General features: G+C 37.1%; 1 protein-coding gene across 6 annotated transcripts in view; it reads right to left on the bottom strand.

The window, feature by feature from the left end:
* The window catches only part of LOC141455019 (uncharacterized), a 150941-nt gene that overhangs the window by 63022 nt on the left and 68649 nt on the right, over window positions 1-19270 (bottom strand). Inside the window, exon 1 of one of the 6 annotated variants that reach the window (XM_074129822.1) lies at window positions 336-592. The exons of 3 other annotated variants lie outside the window; for them this stretch is intronic. In XM_074129822.1, coding sequence (XP_073985923.1) covers window positions 336-551 — 216 coding nt within the window. In that variant the 5' untranslated portion in view covers window positions 552-592. Of the gene's footprint in view, window positions 1-335; window positions 593-19270 lie in introns of those variants that run through there. 2 more of the 6 variants (XM_074129824.1, XM_074129823.1) reach the window with 2 other exon arrangements.

The following is a 19270-nucleotide window of genomic DNA, read 5'->3' as shown; positions in this document are numbered from 1 at the left end:
ATTTCACAGTTTGGGGCTTTCTAAGATTTTTATTAGAAATATATTAATTGGGAAAATTTTACGATTAAGGTCATCAGGGAGGCAGAGGGTGGTTGATCTTTTCCATGACAGCAAAGTCTAAGGCGGCTCACTTCCAGTTAAGACCCTTCCTTCCTCAAGAGCGTCATAATTCTAGCCCTTAAAGGTTGTGCACCCTGGTTTTAGACTCCCAAAAATAAACTGAGCGTTGAATAAAGGGAATATTCTCCTAGTACTTAGGATAACTCAAGGACAATGGTTAAATAGATTGGTATTAAACTAATTTTTGTAGATTAATAAACTAAGAGTAGCATTACCGGATAATTATATCCCTTAAGAGAATTAGTAATTTCCAAGGGTTGATCCGCCAGATAATGAAACCTTGCCGGAATTGAAGTACCAGCTCGAGCCACTGCTTGAGGTGCTAAAGCTTCCGCACTGGCTGTAGTCGATCTGACGTCGTCTTCACTGCCACTTGTATTATTACAACCACCAGGATTCCCGGCCACAGATAATGTTCTTCGGAAGAACATTGTCTTTTTGTTTTAAATATTTTTTTTTGGGGGGGGCAATATAAATATCAATAACTTTTCAAAAACAAGGAATCACTGAGCAATAAAAAAAAAAAAAAAAAAGAAAACACTAAGCACCCGGTACGCGAAGCAGTTAATTAAAAGTATCTTTTAACTAACTTGTTCATACACGCTTGTCTTTTTGAACACTGTTACCAACCTGAATGTATTAAAAAACATAACTCCCTCTATTTTGTGCGTCTATAACTCTTGCGAAGTGATCAACTTTTTTTCTGCTTGCTCTAGAGCGGGGGTGGGTATGAGAAGTTCACATGTAACTGGCGGCCAGAAGGAGGAGAAGTGAGGAGAGGGGTGCCGCCTTTTCTCTTTCCGACTACTTTTCTACCCCCCTCTATTTATAATAATAATTTTTGTAAAATAATTAAATGAGCACTAATTATAGATAAAGTTATAAACTCAAAAAAAAAATTGAAAAATAAAATAACCTCACTCAAAGTTTGGGGCATAGCGTTAGTCTACTTGCTATGAAGCGAAGCTGTATAAATACGAGATCCTCAGTTTGAATCACGCGTGTACCTACTTTTTATTCGCTAGAAAAAATTGTTTATAATAAAGTATGAGCTTCCGCCTCCGTCCACAACACTTAATTGGTACTTACACGTTTAGCCCCGCCTGAAGAAATAGGCAATTACTTTAATTACTTTTACTTTAGCTCACTCCACTTTCTTTTACTATAGTTCCTTAGTTTTTTTTTCAAACTTTGAATTCGTATGAAGTACTAGTTTCAATAAAAAAGGTCATGCAATGCCTATTTTTTAAAGATGGGTTTTACGTCTAGGCGTCTAGTTAACAAACTTTACTACGAATTTCTCATATTAAACATGAAATAAAATGCAAGGTCTATACTAAGGGAATCAAATCCACTAAACCAACAATACATCTTAGCTTTGCGGGTCTATCCTATAACCGCCTAACATACTTTATTATAAATTTCTCATATTAACTATTGGGAATATAGACTAGTACCGCAATACATCTTAGCTTTGCGGGTCTAGTCTCTAACCGCCTAACATACTTTACTATAAATTTCTCATATTAACTATTGGGAATATAGACTAGACCAGCGGTTCCCAATCTTTTTTCATTAGTGCACCCCTTTACCTGATTGTTTCCTTAGTGTGTATCCCTAACATATAAATATATATAATATATAAATAAAATAAATAAATAATCGTATTCTTGATTTTACGTATTGTAACTTTAAATTAACATCAATTATTTTATTTTGCTCTCTTAAATAATCAGTTTAAAAGAGTTTAAGTTGTGTTAATAGATGATTGTAAAGTACTTTTAACCAGTTTAACGGTGTGCAAGAACAATGTAAATATAAGTTTTTTTTTTTTTTTTTCCTTAGTTTTTGTGCAAAACATTCATAGTGACAAAACCTTCAGTTCTGTAAGTATTTGACTTTCCGAGTGTAAAACCAAGTGCTAAGACAATTTCTCACCCCTCTTTATTTATCTTCCAATTCTCCATTCCCAACTCTAAAGATGAGCAACACATCTAACTCCAAATCATCTCCCGCCAGCTTATCTACTTCCTCTGTAAGTTCAAAAACAACCAAAAAAAGAACAATCTCACCTCACAGCTCTCCCCCCAAAGACAAAAAGAAAAATGCTCCGCCTGCAGCAACTACGAAAACAAGCCTAGCAAGCAAACCCACTCTGTTCCCCGAGCTGAATCCAGAGCCTAGCAGTGCAACTGCAAATTCCATGCCAGACACAATAGTAGCTCCAGGAATACTCACCTACAACCCGTTCACTCCCCTAGCTACTCCAGATGAAATGCCTGCATCTGTGCCTACTCAGTCTCAGAAAATACCGAAACCACCGCCAATATATTTAAAAAACGTAACCAAGTACGCTGATCTCTGTAAAGCACTGACACAGTTAATTGGTCCAAACTGTTTTACATGCAAAGCCCGAGCAACTGATTTAATTATACAGGCGAAAACAGTTGACGGCTACAGACAAATAATCCACTACCTCAGGGAGAAAAAAGCAGAATTTCATACCTACCAACTTGAACAGGAGAAAGCATATCGGGTAGTAATAAGGTATCTGCATCAAAGCACACCTCCCGATTTAATAAAAGAGGAACTAGCGGAACATGGGCATATTGCCCGCAGTATCACTCCAGTTATTCATCCTGTTACAAAGCAAACATTGCCACTTTTTTTCGTTGACCTCGAGCCAAATAATAATAACAAGGATATTTTTGTCCTAGAATTACTTTGCTACACGAGAATAACAGTTGAGGAACCTCACAAACAGCGGCTTATTGTGCAATGTAAACGTTGCCAAGAATATGGTCACACCAAAAGTTACTGCCAGCATCGACCAAGGTGCGTCAAGTGCGCTGGCGAGCACTTCACTCAAGAATGTGGCAAGCTTACCATAGAACGTCCTAAATGCGCACTTTGTGATGGAGAACATCCTGCGAACTATAAAGGATGCATAGTCCACCGGGAACTTCAACGCTCAAGAAGAAGACCGCCAGTCTACGACCATCCCTCAGCCCTCAACAGAGTAGCTGCGTCTGTTCAGCAACCTGCTGCTTCGGCCTCATCAGGGAACCTCCCACGGAACAACATTTCAGCCACCGTCAACGATTGTTCATCTTATGCCCGAGTGGTCGCGGGTCCGCCGCCGCCTCAGCAGTCAGCCTCTCCTTCCGACATTACCACTTTGCTAAATTCTTTCCTTTCTGACTTCAAATCGCTCCTTACTCCTCTCGTCACTCTTCTCACTACCGTTGTCAACACCTTACTTCCCCGTCTCGCTCCTTAATGCCTCTAACTCAGTTCTCTCTTACTATATTATTATGGAATGCAAACGGACTAACTAACCACAGACAAGAGCTGGACATCCTCCTACACGACAGACGGATAGACATTGCCCTTATAACAGAGACCCACTTCACTGAGAAAACACGCTTCTACATCACTGGCTACCAAACCTACAGAACTGACCATCCTGATGGTACTGCACATGGCGGTTCTGCTATTCTCATAAAAAATTCATTATCTCACTTTCCCATTCCATACAATGCCTCAAACTACATACAACCTACTGTGATCTCTCTCCAAAGTGAACCCTTCCACTACAACATTGCTTCAGTGTACTGTCCACCTAATCACACAATCCTTCAAAACCAATTTCTATCCTTCTTCCAGTCTCTGGGTCCCAGGTTCATAAGCGGTGGGGACTACAACGCGAAGCATCCTCGCTGGGGTAGTCGGGTGGCAAACCCAAGAGGACGCCTACTCTACAATGCACTCTCTCTAACTAGCTTCTCATACATATCACCTTCTCAACCAACTTACTGGCCGACTGCTCCCAATAAACTCCCTGACTTGCTTGACTTTTTCATCTGCTCTAACATCTCATCATTTCATACTCACTCATTCACCTTAAATGAACTCTCCTCTGATCATAGTCCAGTCATCCTCACAATAGACATCCACCACAAACTTAGACCACCAAAACCAACGCTAATAAACGGACCTTTAGACTGGGACTTCTTCAGAGACTTACTTGAGAAGAAAATTGACCTCAAAATACCTCTCAAAACACCCCAAGAATTAGACAATACCGTTGATCACTTCACTGCCGCCATCCAGCAGAGTATCTGGCAAGCGACGACTAACTGCACCGCTAAACAACCTGCTCGCATACCTTACAACTTACCCCTCTATTTGCGCACACTCATAACTAACAAACGACGAACGAGATCTCTCTGGCAACGTACAAAATACCCATCTCATAAACAACAACTTAATCACCTGACAAACCAACTTAAAAAAGAACTCCGCAAATACTACAACAAACAATACACCGAATATACCGAATCTCTGACTACTGAAGACAACTCCCTTTGGGCTGCCACTAGACGTATTCTAAAATTTCAACCTACCTCCTCTCCTCTTCGTACTACTGACGGTTCCTGGGCTAAATGTGACTCGGAAAAAGCTGAACTATTTGCAACGCACCTTTCAACTGTCTTCATTCCGCATCCTGACGTTCTCAACTCACAACATACTCAAGACGTTATTAGGGACTTAGACATACCTCTACCTCTTTCTATGCCTCCAAAACCGTTCACACCTTCCCAAGTCAAGCAAGTCATTATTAATCTCAATAAAAAAAAGAGCCCTGGTTACGATCTAATTACTGCCAACATCCTACTCCAACTACCCAAAAAAGCAATAGTCTTCCTCACTACCATTTACAACTCTATTCTCAGAACTACTTACTACCCTATACTCTGGAAATTTTCTACAGTTCGAATGATACCCAAGCCCAACAAACCGACTCAACTACCTTCTTCCTATCGGCCGATAAGCCTACTGCCTCTCTTGGGCAAAATATTCGAGAGACTTCTGTTACCACGCCTCTACGAAATTACAGAATCTCTCGAAATTATACCGGACCATCAGTTTGGTTTCAGAAGCTGCCACTCGACGATCCAGCAGGCCCATCGTGTTGTAGACACCATCGCTTCTTCACTCGAGCGAAAACAGTACTGCGCTGGAGTATTCCTCGATGTTTCGCAAGCCTTTGACCGAGTCTGGCACGAAGGTCTACTGTGGAAACTAAAACGCATCCTTCCTAGCACTTACTACCTCATACTCAGCTCTTACCTCTCTGAAAGATTCTTTCAAGTTCTTCAAGGCACTACTCACTCTTCCATCTATCCCGTCCTTGCTGGTGTGCCACAGGGAAGTGTCTTAGCTCCTCTTCTTTACACAATCTACACTGCCGACTTACCTTCTAACCTTAATACCTCTATTTACACCTTCGCTGACGACACTGCCATTCTCTCCACACACTCTGACCCTATCCTCGCAGTACGCTCACTACAGTCCCACCTTCACTCAATAGAACATTGGTTAGAAAACTGGCGTATAAAAATTAACCCAACTAAATCTAAATACATAGTCTTCACACTCAAACGTCAAACTCCGCCACCTGTCTTCTTACATCACACACCTATCCCACCTGCCGACCATGTGCGGTACCTTGGACTGTACCTAGACAAGAGACTTACCTGGAACCCCCATACGAGACTTAAACGTACCGAACTAAACAAACGATACAAACTTCTAGCCAGGCTACTCGACAAACGCTCAAAACTCTCACTACAGAACAAACGACGACTCTATACAGCCCTTCTCACACCAATATGGACTTACGGACTCGAACTTTACGGTACAGCTAAAAAATCCAACCTCAATAGACTACAAACACTGCAATCCAAAATTCTCCGCCGCATACTAGACGCTCCATTCTATGTAAGCAACCACACTATACATACAGATCTCCAAATTCCACTTATCTCCGAACTTGCCAAAATTCGATACAAAAATTTTCACCAAAAACTCTCACTGCATCCCAACCCTTTAGCTGCAAACCTGTCTACAACTACGCTACCCTCCAATCCTCGAAGACGGCTGAGGCGCCGTTGGCCCCGTGACCAACTGGGTGACTAACGGCGGCCATCAATGGATGACCGTCATTCACGTCTGCCACGCTATCCACATATATTCATCGCATTTACCTATTGTACCTGTAGGTACAGGTGTAAATTTCATTAAAAGGATAATAAAAAAAAAAAAAAAATTAACATCAAAAGAATCTGAATATTATGTGTCTAGTAAAGAACATTTCAAACCAATAACTATTGCAGGAGTCGTAAATTGAAACAGCAAAGCGTTAATAAAGGAGAAGTAAATAATATGCGGGCCATGTCTAATATTAGTCAAAACTAAGGCAACATTTTTTCGAATTTTCACATTTTCAAGAAATCATTTAATAATTTTTGATATACAAATATATTTACTTTTAAAAAAAATACTGCAGTATCGAATGAGTACTTAATTCTTGTCAATTTATATGTTATTCAGTTTTAGTAAGTATAATAATTTTGTAATAAGTTGTAGGAATCATTTATTATATAATTTTTTTCTCATTAATAATATATCTGTATAATTTTTATATCTTCCGCCATAATAACTTCTTTTTTGCGTACCCCTAAACAATCTTTCCCGTACCACAGGTTGGGAACCGCTGATCTAGACTAATACCGCAGTACATCTTAGCTTTGCGGGTATGGTCTCTGACCGCCTAACATTCTATAAATTTCTCATATTAACCAAGGGGAATAGGAATATCGTAGACTAGTACCACAATACATCTTAGCTTTGCGGGCGATGCCTATAACCTCTCGGCTACCATGACGCCTTGAATTTTAAGATAATTCTTTTTAAAAAGAACGTTTGAGGGAAAACCCACGGACCAGCAGCTGGGTTCAAACCTGGGACCTCCGCGTCGCTAACCATTGAACTAATTTCTACCCTAATTTCTGGTGAAAACATTTTTGTTTTAAAGAAGATTTGCCACAATCCCAATACTTCCCTCTACCCGAAGAGAAAAAGTAACGAATTTTAAAAATTACGGGAAGAAATAAAACACAATAAATGTTGGGTACCCTAATTAGGGAGGGGATTAGCTCAGTGATGAATAGATACTGGATTCTAAAGCGGAGATCTCGCGTTCGAATCCACAGCTGGTGGCCCTTAGATTTTCTCTTCCTAAGAGCTACTGGCCGACGATGTTTAGTGTTGTCTAAAACGAAAGAACCCTGTCAGTCCGGAGGATGTGCACCAGTGACCTCAGACGTTGATGAGCCTTAATACATATAATACTAGTTAATAATACTTATTAATAATAATAGTCTCTAGTGCAAAAATAAAAAACCTTGCAATGACCTTGATATTAGAAAATAACAAAAGAGAATTCAGAAGAGAGAGATAGAGAAAGGAAGAAAGAAAATAAACACTATAAAGTTTCGAAAGGAATTTGAACTCAAGAGGTTAAGGATATTATAAACTATGACGGTTTTAAATTATAATAATAGGTTCAAAAATTATAATACTTTGAAATATTATAAGGTGTGGATTATGGAAGGTGAATTTTTAATTAAAGGTGACCCGTATCACTTTCATTGATATTTTTAAAAAAGTCATTATTATTTTATATTGTGGATAAAATTAATTTATTAATTATCTTCCACTTCCTGGTTGAGAAGACATTGTCTAGATGTAATTAAAAATAGTTCCAATAATTAATATTTTTTTATAATTAGGTCAGTGTAGATCTATTTATTTTTTATTAGGTTAGCGACAATCTTTACACTGCCTCTGATTGGTAAGTCTTAAAGGGTCATCAACAAGCAGTTCCCAGATCTTGTCCTGGCAATCTCTGAATCCAGGTAATGAATTCACAGGAGGGACAAAAAAAATTCATATTAATTAACAGCACATGACAATCTTCGGACTAAAGTCGCATCTTCTTTGAACCCTACGTTACTCATAAAACTTGTTTTTACCCACTTGGCTGATCGTAACGTCTCTGGGAAGGATAACCTGACACTTTAAAGGGTAGCCTAACTATCCCCTTCTCCCGGAAGTGACCTCAATCAAAGTTTTCTTTTAAAAATGTTTCAAATCGAAGTTATGGATCTTCATATTTAAAACTAATACACCAAATTTATTGCTGGAGTTGTATTTGATTGAAATTTTTAAAAATAAACTTAGATAATCGATTCAGTAAAACGGTATTTCCGCTAAATCGATTTTGACCAAAACTTTATTGTGGGATTTTCTAATGGCATCTAAATTAAATGTCAAATCGAACTTTCTGTAATTTTACGTTTTTCAGTTACAGTGGATATACACACACACACAAATACACCGACTCAAACGGCAAAAAAACATAAATTGGGTTACCGAATGATCAAATGACTAATCGAAAAACGTTCCAAATCGAATATAAAGCACAAAAAGAAACTCGTACACATACCCTATTATCCCCAATCCGGAGACAAACGAACTTGAACTGTACGGCTAAGCGCTCGCATCTTAACTGCATTAATTCTCTCCAATCGAAAAAAAAACAACAACTACGCACTATCGTTAACGCACCTATCTACGTTAAACAATTATAATCAAATAGGCGCCACGGTAGCCGAGCGGTTATAGGCTAGACCCGCAAAGCTAAGATGTATTGCGGTACTAGTCTATATTCCCAATGGTTAATATGAGAAATTTATAGTTAGGTATGTTAGGCGTTTATAGGCTAGACCCGCAAAGCTAAGATGTATTGCGGTACTAGTCTATATTCCCAATGGTTAATATGAGAAATTTATAGTTAGGTATGTTAGGCGGTTATAGGCTAGACCAGCAAAGCTAAGATGTATTGCGGTACTAGTCTATATTCCCAATGGTTAATATGAGAAATTTACAGTAAAGTATGTTAGGCGGTTATAGGCTAGACCCGCAAAGCTAAGATGTATTGCGGTACTAGTCTATATTCCCAATGGTTAATATGAGAAATTTATAGTTAGGTATGTTAGGCGTTTATAGGCTAGACCCGCAAAGCTAAGATGTATTGCGGTACTAGTCTATATTCCCAATGGTTAATATGAGAAATTTATAGTTAGGTATGTTAGGCGGTTATAGGCTAGACCCGCAAAGCTAAGATGTATTGCGGTACTAGTCTATATTCCCAATGGTTAATATGAGAAATTTATAGTTAGGTATGTTAGGCGTTTATAGGCTAGACCCGCAAAGCTAAGATGTATTGCGGTACTAGTCTATATTCCCAATGGTTAATATGAGAAATTTATAGTAAAGTATGTTAGGCGGTTATAGGCTAGACCCGCAAAGCTAAGATGTATTGCGGTACTAGTCTATATTCCCAATGGTTAATATGAGAAATTTATAGTAAAGTATGTTAGGCGGTTATAGGCTAGACCCGCAAAGCTAAGATGTATTGCGGTACTAGTCTATATTCCCAATGGTTAATATGAGAAATTTATAGTTAGGTATGTTAGGCGTTTATAGGCTAGACCCGCAAAGCTAAGATGTATTGCGGTACTAGTCTATATTCCCAATGGTTAATATGAGAAATTTATAGTTAGGTATGTTAGGCGTTTATAGGCTAGACCCGCAAAGCTAAGATGTATTGCGGTACTAGTCTATATTCCCAATGGTTAATATGAGAAATTTATAGTTAGGTATGTTAGGCGTTTATAGGCTAGACCCGCAAAGCTAAGATGTATTGCGGTACTAGTCTATATTCCCAATGGTTAATATGAGAAATTTATAGTAAAGTATGTTAGGCGGTTATAGGCTAGACCCGCAAAGCTAAGATGTATTGCGGTACTAGTCTATATTCCCAATGGTTAATATGAGAAATTTATAGTTAGGTATGTTAGGCGTTTATAGGCTAGACCCGCAAAGCTAAGATGTATTGCGGTACTAGTCTATATTCCCAATGGTTAATATGAGAAATTTATAGTAAAGTATGTTAGGCGGTTATAGGCTAGACCCGCAAAGCCAAGATGTATTGCGGTACTAGTCTATATTCCCAATGGTTAATATGAGAAATTTATAGTAAAGTATGTTAGGCGGTTATAGGCTAGACCCGCAAAGCCAAGATGTATTGCGGTACTAGTCTTTATTCCCAATGGTTAATAAAAGAAATTTATAGTAAAGTATGTTAGGCGGTTATAGGCTAGACCCGCAAAGCCAAGATGTATTGCGGTACTAGTCTTTATTCCCAATGGTTAATATGAGAAATTTATAGTAAAGTATGTTAGGCGGTTATAGGCTAGACCCGCAAAGCTAAGATGTATTGCGGCATTAGTTTATATTCCCAATGGTTAATAAAAGAAAGTTACAGTAAAGTATGTTTGCTAGTCGCCTCCGTCCACGACACCTAATTGGTAGTTGGACGTTAAGCCCCGCCTGAAAAAATAGGTGATTTTTTTTGCCTCTCCTGCAAGTAGGTGATTACTTTACTTCGTAATCATAATCAAATTGACCAAAAAAATCATTTTGTTGTTACATTTAACTAGCCTCCGTTACACCTTTCATACCAAACTGTCCCAAAACTTCAACACCCTCTTTTTTACACAACCTGTCCTTCCCTCGAGTCAGAAGGCTGAAGCGTCGATGGCCTCGCGATCAGAGTTGTTAATTAAAGTAAAAATTTCAAAAAAAAAACAAACTGAAAACCACTTAAAACAATTAAAGTAAAATAAATACATTTAAATTCGTATGCAATTTAGTTGTAAAAGATATAAATTGTTGGTTGGAAGGTTATAAGGTACAACACGCATCTGTTTGTTAGAAAAACATAACCTATAATTAAAGAAGTTAATCGATTCCTACACAAAGAAGGTAACACAAAGAGAACAGCTGTTTTATATATTTATTTGTTTATTTTTTTTTGTAATATCCAGCGCCAATCACAGACCACGAAAGAAAACAATAAAATAAAAACAATAAAATAAAATAAACCTCTATTCTCCACAATTTATAGTTTGGATTAAATAATTAGATAAAAAGGCAATGCAAATTCGCTTTATTTATTACACACAGACTGAATGTAAATTATAAAAAAAAAAAAAAAAAACTATAAAAAGTTATTTCAAGAAAAAGAAAGATATAAAGCAAGAGGAAGTTCGAGAGACAGGAAGTGATTGGAACATGTTAATGGAGGGCTATTTCTGGTTGACATCCAGATTGTATCTCCTCCTTATCCACCTAGATACACGCATCTCTTAAAAGAAAACCTTTTATATGGTTATAATTTTGTGTCTTAAAAAAAAAATTATCTGGGTGTATTTTTATTCGTTTATAACTCGATCGTATTATGTTAATCTTAAAAATGATGCCATTCAATTAAAGTGAATTAGTTTTCTACTTGGTTTAAGCGTTTAGCTTAAATTTATTAGGAATTCATTAATAATATATTTCCAGTAATTAGAACAATGCAACTTTTTGGTTAATTTGCTAAATTACGCTTCGATACACGCTTCAATACGTCAAATTTTGTGCTATGTTAATGAAACGCAACACGTAATGTGTCATAGAGAAAAGACTGATAACCTTCAACTTCAATTAAATTTCGATTTAGTAATGTTCAAAGTATGAAATAAAATAGAACAAATAAATCGTTACAAGGCTTTGCCACGACTTCCTGTAGGCTGTATCATACAGTATGAACTTCCAACTTTACTATTACTTCCATACTTTACAAAAAAAAAAAAAAAAAATATTAAAATCCAACTATATGACCTTATTTAAATAGAGGTGATCACTTCAAATAAGACAAGGATTTACTAAGTCTTAGTAATAACCGTATTAAACAAGGGTGCAGTTAAGATAAGTTGAGTCATTGTGGCGCATTTTGCAGGCATTTTAACCTTTCAAGGCAATTATTGTTTTATTACGGCATAATCAAGTTTAAAATAGTCACTAATTTTTATCATTGTATTAATACGTATTGGAAATGAAATTAAAGTAAAAAATTAAAATAAAATAATTAAATTTGTAGAATACAAAATTTAGATACGGACAGGCACACGAAGAATATTTCGAGCAAGGTAAGGGATTAGCTATGCGGTTAGCTTATTGGATTCCCACGCGGAGGATCCGGGTTCGAATCCAGCTGCTGGATCCTTAGTTTTTCTCTTTCTAGGAGCTTCTTACAGACAACACTGTCCAGGTAACGAGAGAACGGTGGCCGGCAGTGCACTGAAAAAAGTTCCGGGCGCCAACAACCTCAGATGTTGACGCGCCTTAAATCATTAAAGAAATAGAACAAAAAAACACCTTTTCCGTAATTTATCCCAAATTTTAAACGGATAACAAAACGAAGTATTTCCGTTGCAAGCTCAAAATAAAAAAAAATCTGCACGATTACAATACTTCCTGTTAGTGTAGTAGAGAATAAGAGAAACTAAAGAAAAGGACTGTCCCCCAGAGAATAAACTCCTGCTGTACAAGGTAGTGGTTAGGCCCATGTTACTTTATGCTTGTCCCATCTGGAGTTTGACATGTCGATACAACATCGCCTCGCTGCAAATAATCCAAAATAAAATCCTCAGGCTTGTGACAACTTCCGCCCGCTACACGCGCATTATAGACACACTCTAACACTAACATGGACTATATAGAACAGGGGTGAGCAACCTTTTTAATCAATGGGCCAATTTAAATTTAAATTTTTTTTGGCGGGCCGCACATAGATTAACTCTTATTATTAATTTACAAAACTTCGTACGAAACGCATCGCGTCCGTATTGCATGTTTGAACAAGTCACCGACAAGTGTGTATCTCGTCACAAAAAAATCGCGCAGACGCGGCGCGTTCGTATTGCATGTTTAAAAACGTCGTCGACAAGTAACTCGCCATAAAAAAATATTTCGGTTTAGTATGTACTACCATTCTATTATAATTAATTTTATAACAATATATTGATGGGAGAAAGTCGATAAAATAAATTCAATTTTAGAAATGCTTGGCGGGCCGCGTGTTGCTTATCCCTGATATAGAACACTACATCAAGCGCCTCGCTACTGGTTTCTTCAGCAAATGTGAACCAAGTCACAACCACCTCTGCAGACGAATAGGTGACTATAATGTGGACACGGTGCACAGGCACAGGAGAGTTAGGGACTCCCTGAATTGAAATCTCTCTTATAAGCTGGGGGTTTTTCCATTGTTTTCCCCTTAATATACAATATAATTTAATAAATTTATTGTAAGGAACTATTTCTGGAGGTTATAGTTCTTAACTGGCACTCCACTCTGTATATATGTATATATTTTAAAAGTGAAATAATTTTTTTTATCTATCTATCTACTAAAGAAAAGGCAGAAAAAATGTAAAAGAAATTAAAAAGTGTCTAAGTGTCCAAACAAATATGAATTACCCACAATAGAACAGAAAAAATATTTTTTTCCCTCCACTTTCGTATCCATTTTTGGAAAAATTAGGCGGGTGAAAAAAGGAAACAATCGGAAGACCTGAAGGTTAATAAACAAAAACAAACAATTGCAAAAAAGTGAAAGCAAAAAAAAAAGGCCCAAGAACATCAAAAGCGCAAATGAATAACTAAATAACAAGTCGGCGAAAGAACAATAAGCTCCTCCTAGAAAGATAAATTAGCTACGATAAATGTAAGACACTCTTGTCAATACACATTAATTTCATCGCAAAAATAAATGCTCATTTAAGCGACAAAAAAAGATTACAGCTAACTCTTAGATAAATGTTTTTGTTCTTGCATTTCTCATCATCATCAACACAGAAAATTTCACTGCCTCTTAGATAACTAATAATGTACGTAATAAGAAAGACGAAGTATTTTTTTTTTTTAAAAAAAATGTGCGTAACTTGTCAGAATAGATTGACTTATAACTCCTTTTGCATATTTTTTGTTCTATTCTTATTGTTACGTCATTAAGGAAGAAAGAGAAAGAAAGAAAGAGAAAGAAAGAGAAAAAGGTCAAAGGTCATTAGCAAATTAATTAGGAATATTTTAAAAATGAATTTTTTTTTTGATTACGTATGATGTTTCGTCCTAAAACTACTAACCTACAATGCAGTTATTATTATTATTTTTTTTTAGTTATTTATAACAACATTTTAGTGGTATGTCATCACCGGGTGACTTCTCGAGTCCACCAATCAGGTTAGTTTATTCTATCATATTCGTTCGTAACAACCACACATGTCTAGTAAATGTCAAATATAATAATTATAATTAACTTAGCTCAGTATATATTAGCGCCCTGGATTCTCATGCGAAGATCCCGACTTCGTTTAGAGGAAAATGTAAACAATAATTATGTGCAGGTGAAGGTTAAATTTGAAGTGGGGAAAAAGGGATCATTGGAAAAATTTACAGAAAGCAGTGAAATTAATTAACGGGTTTTCCACAATCTTATCAAAACAGGTCAAGCTTTGCATAAAATTTAATTACACCTGTATCCCATTTGTAGCCCTGTAAATGATACAAGTGGATTGTAACGCTATTTTGCAACAAGGGATTAGTTAATGAGAGATAATAGGTGTGTGGAGAAGATCGCTAAGATGGCAGCTGCATTAACTTGGCTAATGGCTAATTGCAAAAGGGGTCGCAACCTTGCAAAAAGATCCTGCTTATGTGAGTAATGCAGTGAACATTACGCTGTATGGGGCAGAGATGTGGACAGATAGATTAAACACTGCATGTTACTGGTAGAAGCTGTCTGCAGTGCAACGAAGAGAGCGTTCCTTTGGATGGCTTTCGCTTATCGAACAGTTTTGGAAGAGGCGATTTATGGTGGTGGCTAGGGTTATCCCGATCTACCTTCTCGGTCAGGAAAGAAAGGCCATACGAAGAGTGGCTATTAAATTAAGAGACTGATGATGCTAGAGAAGAACTATGCATGCGCCAAATCCTAACAACCGACAGCTGTGCACAGCATAAAGCCTTCTCTTTCGATTGTAGCGTCTCATGTGTTTGTAGAGAAATCTGTGTCTGACCGGAACCGTCGTTTGTGTAAGAGGTGTTAGTTTTGTTTTGCCGAAAACATGATACTACACATGTAGTAGAGCAACGAATTGTCGTGAAATTTCACATGAAACTTGGTTGAAACCGCTACTGACACTTATCTTTTATTAAAAGAAGTTTAAGGTGATGAATATTAATCACGTGCGCGAGTTTTTGAGTGGTTCAAGCGTTTCCAAGATGGCGGAGAAGACGTCGGAGATTATGACCGCCTGGGTCGCCTTTCCACGACCAAAACGGATGAAAATACACAAAAACATTACTACCGGTGAGGAGCTTGCTCAACTTCGTGATAGTGTAAAGGAACAAACGACCCGATTTGTAGAAGAACCAGTCACGGGGTTCTCAATCAAGATAACCGGCGCCGGCTCACACTGCATTGTCTGTCAAGGCGACGTTTCTAGCCAAGTACAACATCTCAGTTTTAGGCCATCCGCCTTATTAGCCTGACCTGGCGGGTCCATATGACTTTAGAACTCTGTTCCCTAAAGTCAAAGTCTGCATTAAAAAGGAACACGATTTCAGTCCAGTTGAAGCTGTGAAAGAAAAAGCGGCACGCGTCTCATGCAGGAGCTCACAGAAATAAGACTTCCAGCACTGTTTCGAACAATGGTAAATTCGCTGTGGAGCGTTGTAGGGATAGGGGAGGGTGTATATTGAAGGTGATAATGACTAAATATGTTTAAATTTAAAATAAAATGTTTTACAGCCATAGTCTCGTTATTTAATAGCCACACATCATATATAAAAGAACAGGAGCAAAACCGATGGCTAACTAAAATTGAGGCAAGACGAGACACAGATGAATAAGTGGTAAGAAGAATGGGAGTACTGTAGCAAGGCAGCATGGACAAGAGTGTTGACTCCTAGGATTGAAGGATGGTATGATAGGAAACATCAAAAGGTTGCTACTTAATCAACCGGTAGGCTAATTATTGAAAATTATGCACGTTCCGTTGTAGCTTGTAAGAAGTACTGACATTGAAATCGATCGTCATTGACAGAAATGAGATTATGATATAATGGGCTTTAAGAATCGTATGGCTGAAAGCATAATTTAAAAAAAACAAAAAACAAAAATAACGGAAGTTCTGCTTTAAAACAAGACAAAAAAGTTCCAGGAAGTGAAAAATAAAGGGCCATGAGACAGCTGCCAATGAGACAACTGCCAATGAGACACACACACACACACACAGGTTGGTCCTCTTCTGAAATTATGGGAATTTTTTCACTGAATTCTACCCACTGTCTTTACTCGTACATTCCACACATGTTTAGAGCGAAAGAAGGATATCATATTATCGATATGGATGATCAAGGATTGGATGAAACAAACCCCAAGAGCTGTAACGTACAATTAGTGGATTAAATTAAGGACTTACCTAAGGGCTGAATAGACAGGAAAGGGTACTCACCTGTAACAGAAAAAAAATACAATTAGAAATTATATGACTCATATGACTTCCTGCAAACCACAAAATTTAATTCAAGTAAAATGGCACTTCCGCTAATAATCGATTTTATTAAAATTTAGAAAATTAGAATCAAATATTTTTATTACTAAATACTTTCATTAACTACACTTTTATTTGCTAGTAGTCGGCTCCGCCCTCGAACCTAATTTGGTGGTAGCTGGACACGTTAAGCCTAGCTTAAAAAAAATAGTCTTTACTTTTAGCCTATTTTGCGTATAACTGCTTCTTCACTAGCTCTACTTTCTAATAGTTGAATTAAATAGCACTTACAGAAGAAAATTTTCGTTTGTAGATTAGTTTGTAGAAGCATTTTTTTTCTTTAGTTCCAGATAATATAGACAGCCGTGGAGTAACTTATTAGTTCCGCTGTAAATGTTTACCTCTGTTAGTTCGTAATAATTTCCTGAGTTTGTGCAGCTAGAAACAGTTATATGCAATTATATATCTGTCTATATTACTTATTTATTAAAAAATAAATGGATCTGTTCATCAACAACAAATGGGTAAAACAACCCGGGAGAAAGTGGCGCTAAACGAGACAGTGAAGGCGCCAAATATAAAGGACAGGCCCCGCGTTCCCGCCAAATACCTCCAAGTTCTTCCGCCAATGGAATATAAACATTAATACTTTTTTAAATATTGTATAGTTTAGCAGTTTAGTTATTATTGGTCGCTTTAAAAATTTAAACGTTAAATTGCCTTTACATTGTGACCAATTGGATCACACATTTAAATTAAATAATTTATTTGCAGCGTAAATGGCAATTAATTTTCTTATTTAATTGATTTAAATAAAATTAAATTATTTCCTGTTCTGAGTTTCAGTTACAAGTTTTCACGTGAAATGACAGTTTTAAGAATCTCTGATGAAGAAAAAGTTGTTTTTACAAAAGTTCAAATTCGTTACCTTGTTTAGGTACTTTTAAAAGACGCGAAAATAAGATTTGGGACACAATCTGCCTAACGGAAGTACCACACAACTTACACGATTTTCAAGCATTATGAGGTTTTCTTCAAAATTCATTGAATATGAGTGTAATAATGTGTACTTACGGTAGGTCTAGAGAGTGATCAATATAGTTAAATGTGAGAGTAAGGTGGTCCTACATTGATCTAATGAGTGACCAACCGAGTTAAACATGAGTGTAAGGTGAATACACAAAGGTCTAGAGAGTGACCAACATGATTAATATGAGTGTAAGGTAGTCTTAATAAAGTCTAATGAGTAAAGTAGTCCTATATAAGTCTAGTGAGTCGTCAACATGGTTAAACATGAGTATAAGATGGACTTTCATAAGTTTAGAGAGTGACCAACATGGTTAAACATAAGTGTCAGGTGGACCTATATCTCTTGGCCTCGAGACTGACCAACATGGTTAAATGTGAGTGTAAGATTGTCCCATGTAGGTCTTGTGAGTGGTCAAAATGCTTAAATGTGAGTGTGTAAGTGCTATATAGGTCTAGTGAGTAGTCAATATGGTTGGTTAAATGTGAGTGAATGGTAGTGTTATACAGGTCTAGTAAGTAGTCGACATGGTTAAACATAAGTGTAAGGTGGACTTATATAGGTCTCGAGAGTGAGCAATATGGTTAAATGTGAGTGTAAGGTTGTTTTATACAGATCCAGTGAGAGACCAACATGGTTAAACATAAGTGTAAGGCAGACTTACTATATAGCTCTTGAGAGTGACCAACATGGTTAAACATAAGTGTAAGGCAGACTTACTATATAGGTCTTGAGAGTGACCAACATGGTTATATGTAAGTGAATGGTAGTGTTATACAGGTCTAGTAAGTAGTCGACATGGTTAAACATAAGTGTAAGGTTGACTTATATAGGCCTCGAGAGTGAGCAATATGGTTAAATGTGAGGGTAAGGTTGTTTTATACAGATCTAGTGAGAGACCAACATGGTTAAACATAAGTGTAAAGCAGACTTACTATATAGGTCTTGAGAGTGACCAACATGGTTAAATATGAGTGTAAGATGGACTTACATAAGTTTAAAAAGTGATGAACATGGTTATACATAAGTGTATAGGTCTCGAGAGAGACCAACATGGTTAAATATGAGCGTAAGGTGGACTTACATAGGTCTCGAGAGTGACCAACATGGTTAAACATGAGAGTAAGATGGACTTACATAGGTCTCGAGAGTGACCAACATGGTTAAACATGAGAGTAAGATGGACTTACGTTAGTTAAAAAAGAGACCAACATGGTTAAACATGCGTGTAAAGTAAGCTTACATAGGTCTCAAGGATGACCAACATGCTTAAACATGCGTGTAAGGTGGACTTATATAGGTCTCGAGAGTGACCAACATGGTTAAATGTGAGTTTAAGATAGTTCTATAAAGGAATAGTGAGGGACCAACATGGTTAAACATAAGTGTAAGGCAGACTTACTATATAGGTCTTGAGAGTGACCAACATGGTTAAACGTGAGTGTAAGGTTGTTTTGAACAGATCTAGTGAGAGACCAACATGGTTAAATGTGAGTTTAAGATAGTTCTACACAGGTCTAGTGAGTAACCAACATGGTTAAATGTGAATATAAAAACTGCATTTATGTTTACAGAAATTGCCGCTAGAGTTCTCCACCGAATGGAGTGTAAAGTAAGCTTAGAGCCTTTTTAATGGCGGCTTACCAGGCTCCAGTATGCCCATTTCTCTTAAGTCTATTTCACGATTAAACAATACAAATTCTCAACTTTTTTGTTTCTGTTAACGATAATTGGGTAAAATATGAGGTATCATACCAAAAGAAATATT

The sequence above is a fragment of the Rhodnius prolixus genome, unplaced genomic scaffold, assembly GCF_049639745.1.
Source record: "Rhodnius prolixus isolate KJV_2025 unplaced genomic scaffold, Rpr scaffold_15, whole genome shotgun sequence".
NCBI lineage: Eukaryota > Metazoa > Arthropoda > Insecta > Hemiptera > Reduviidae > Rhodnius > Rhodnius prolixus.
This window is presented reverse-complemented; position numbering and strand designations above follow the sequence as displayed.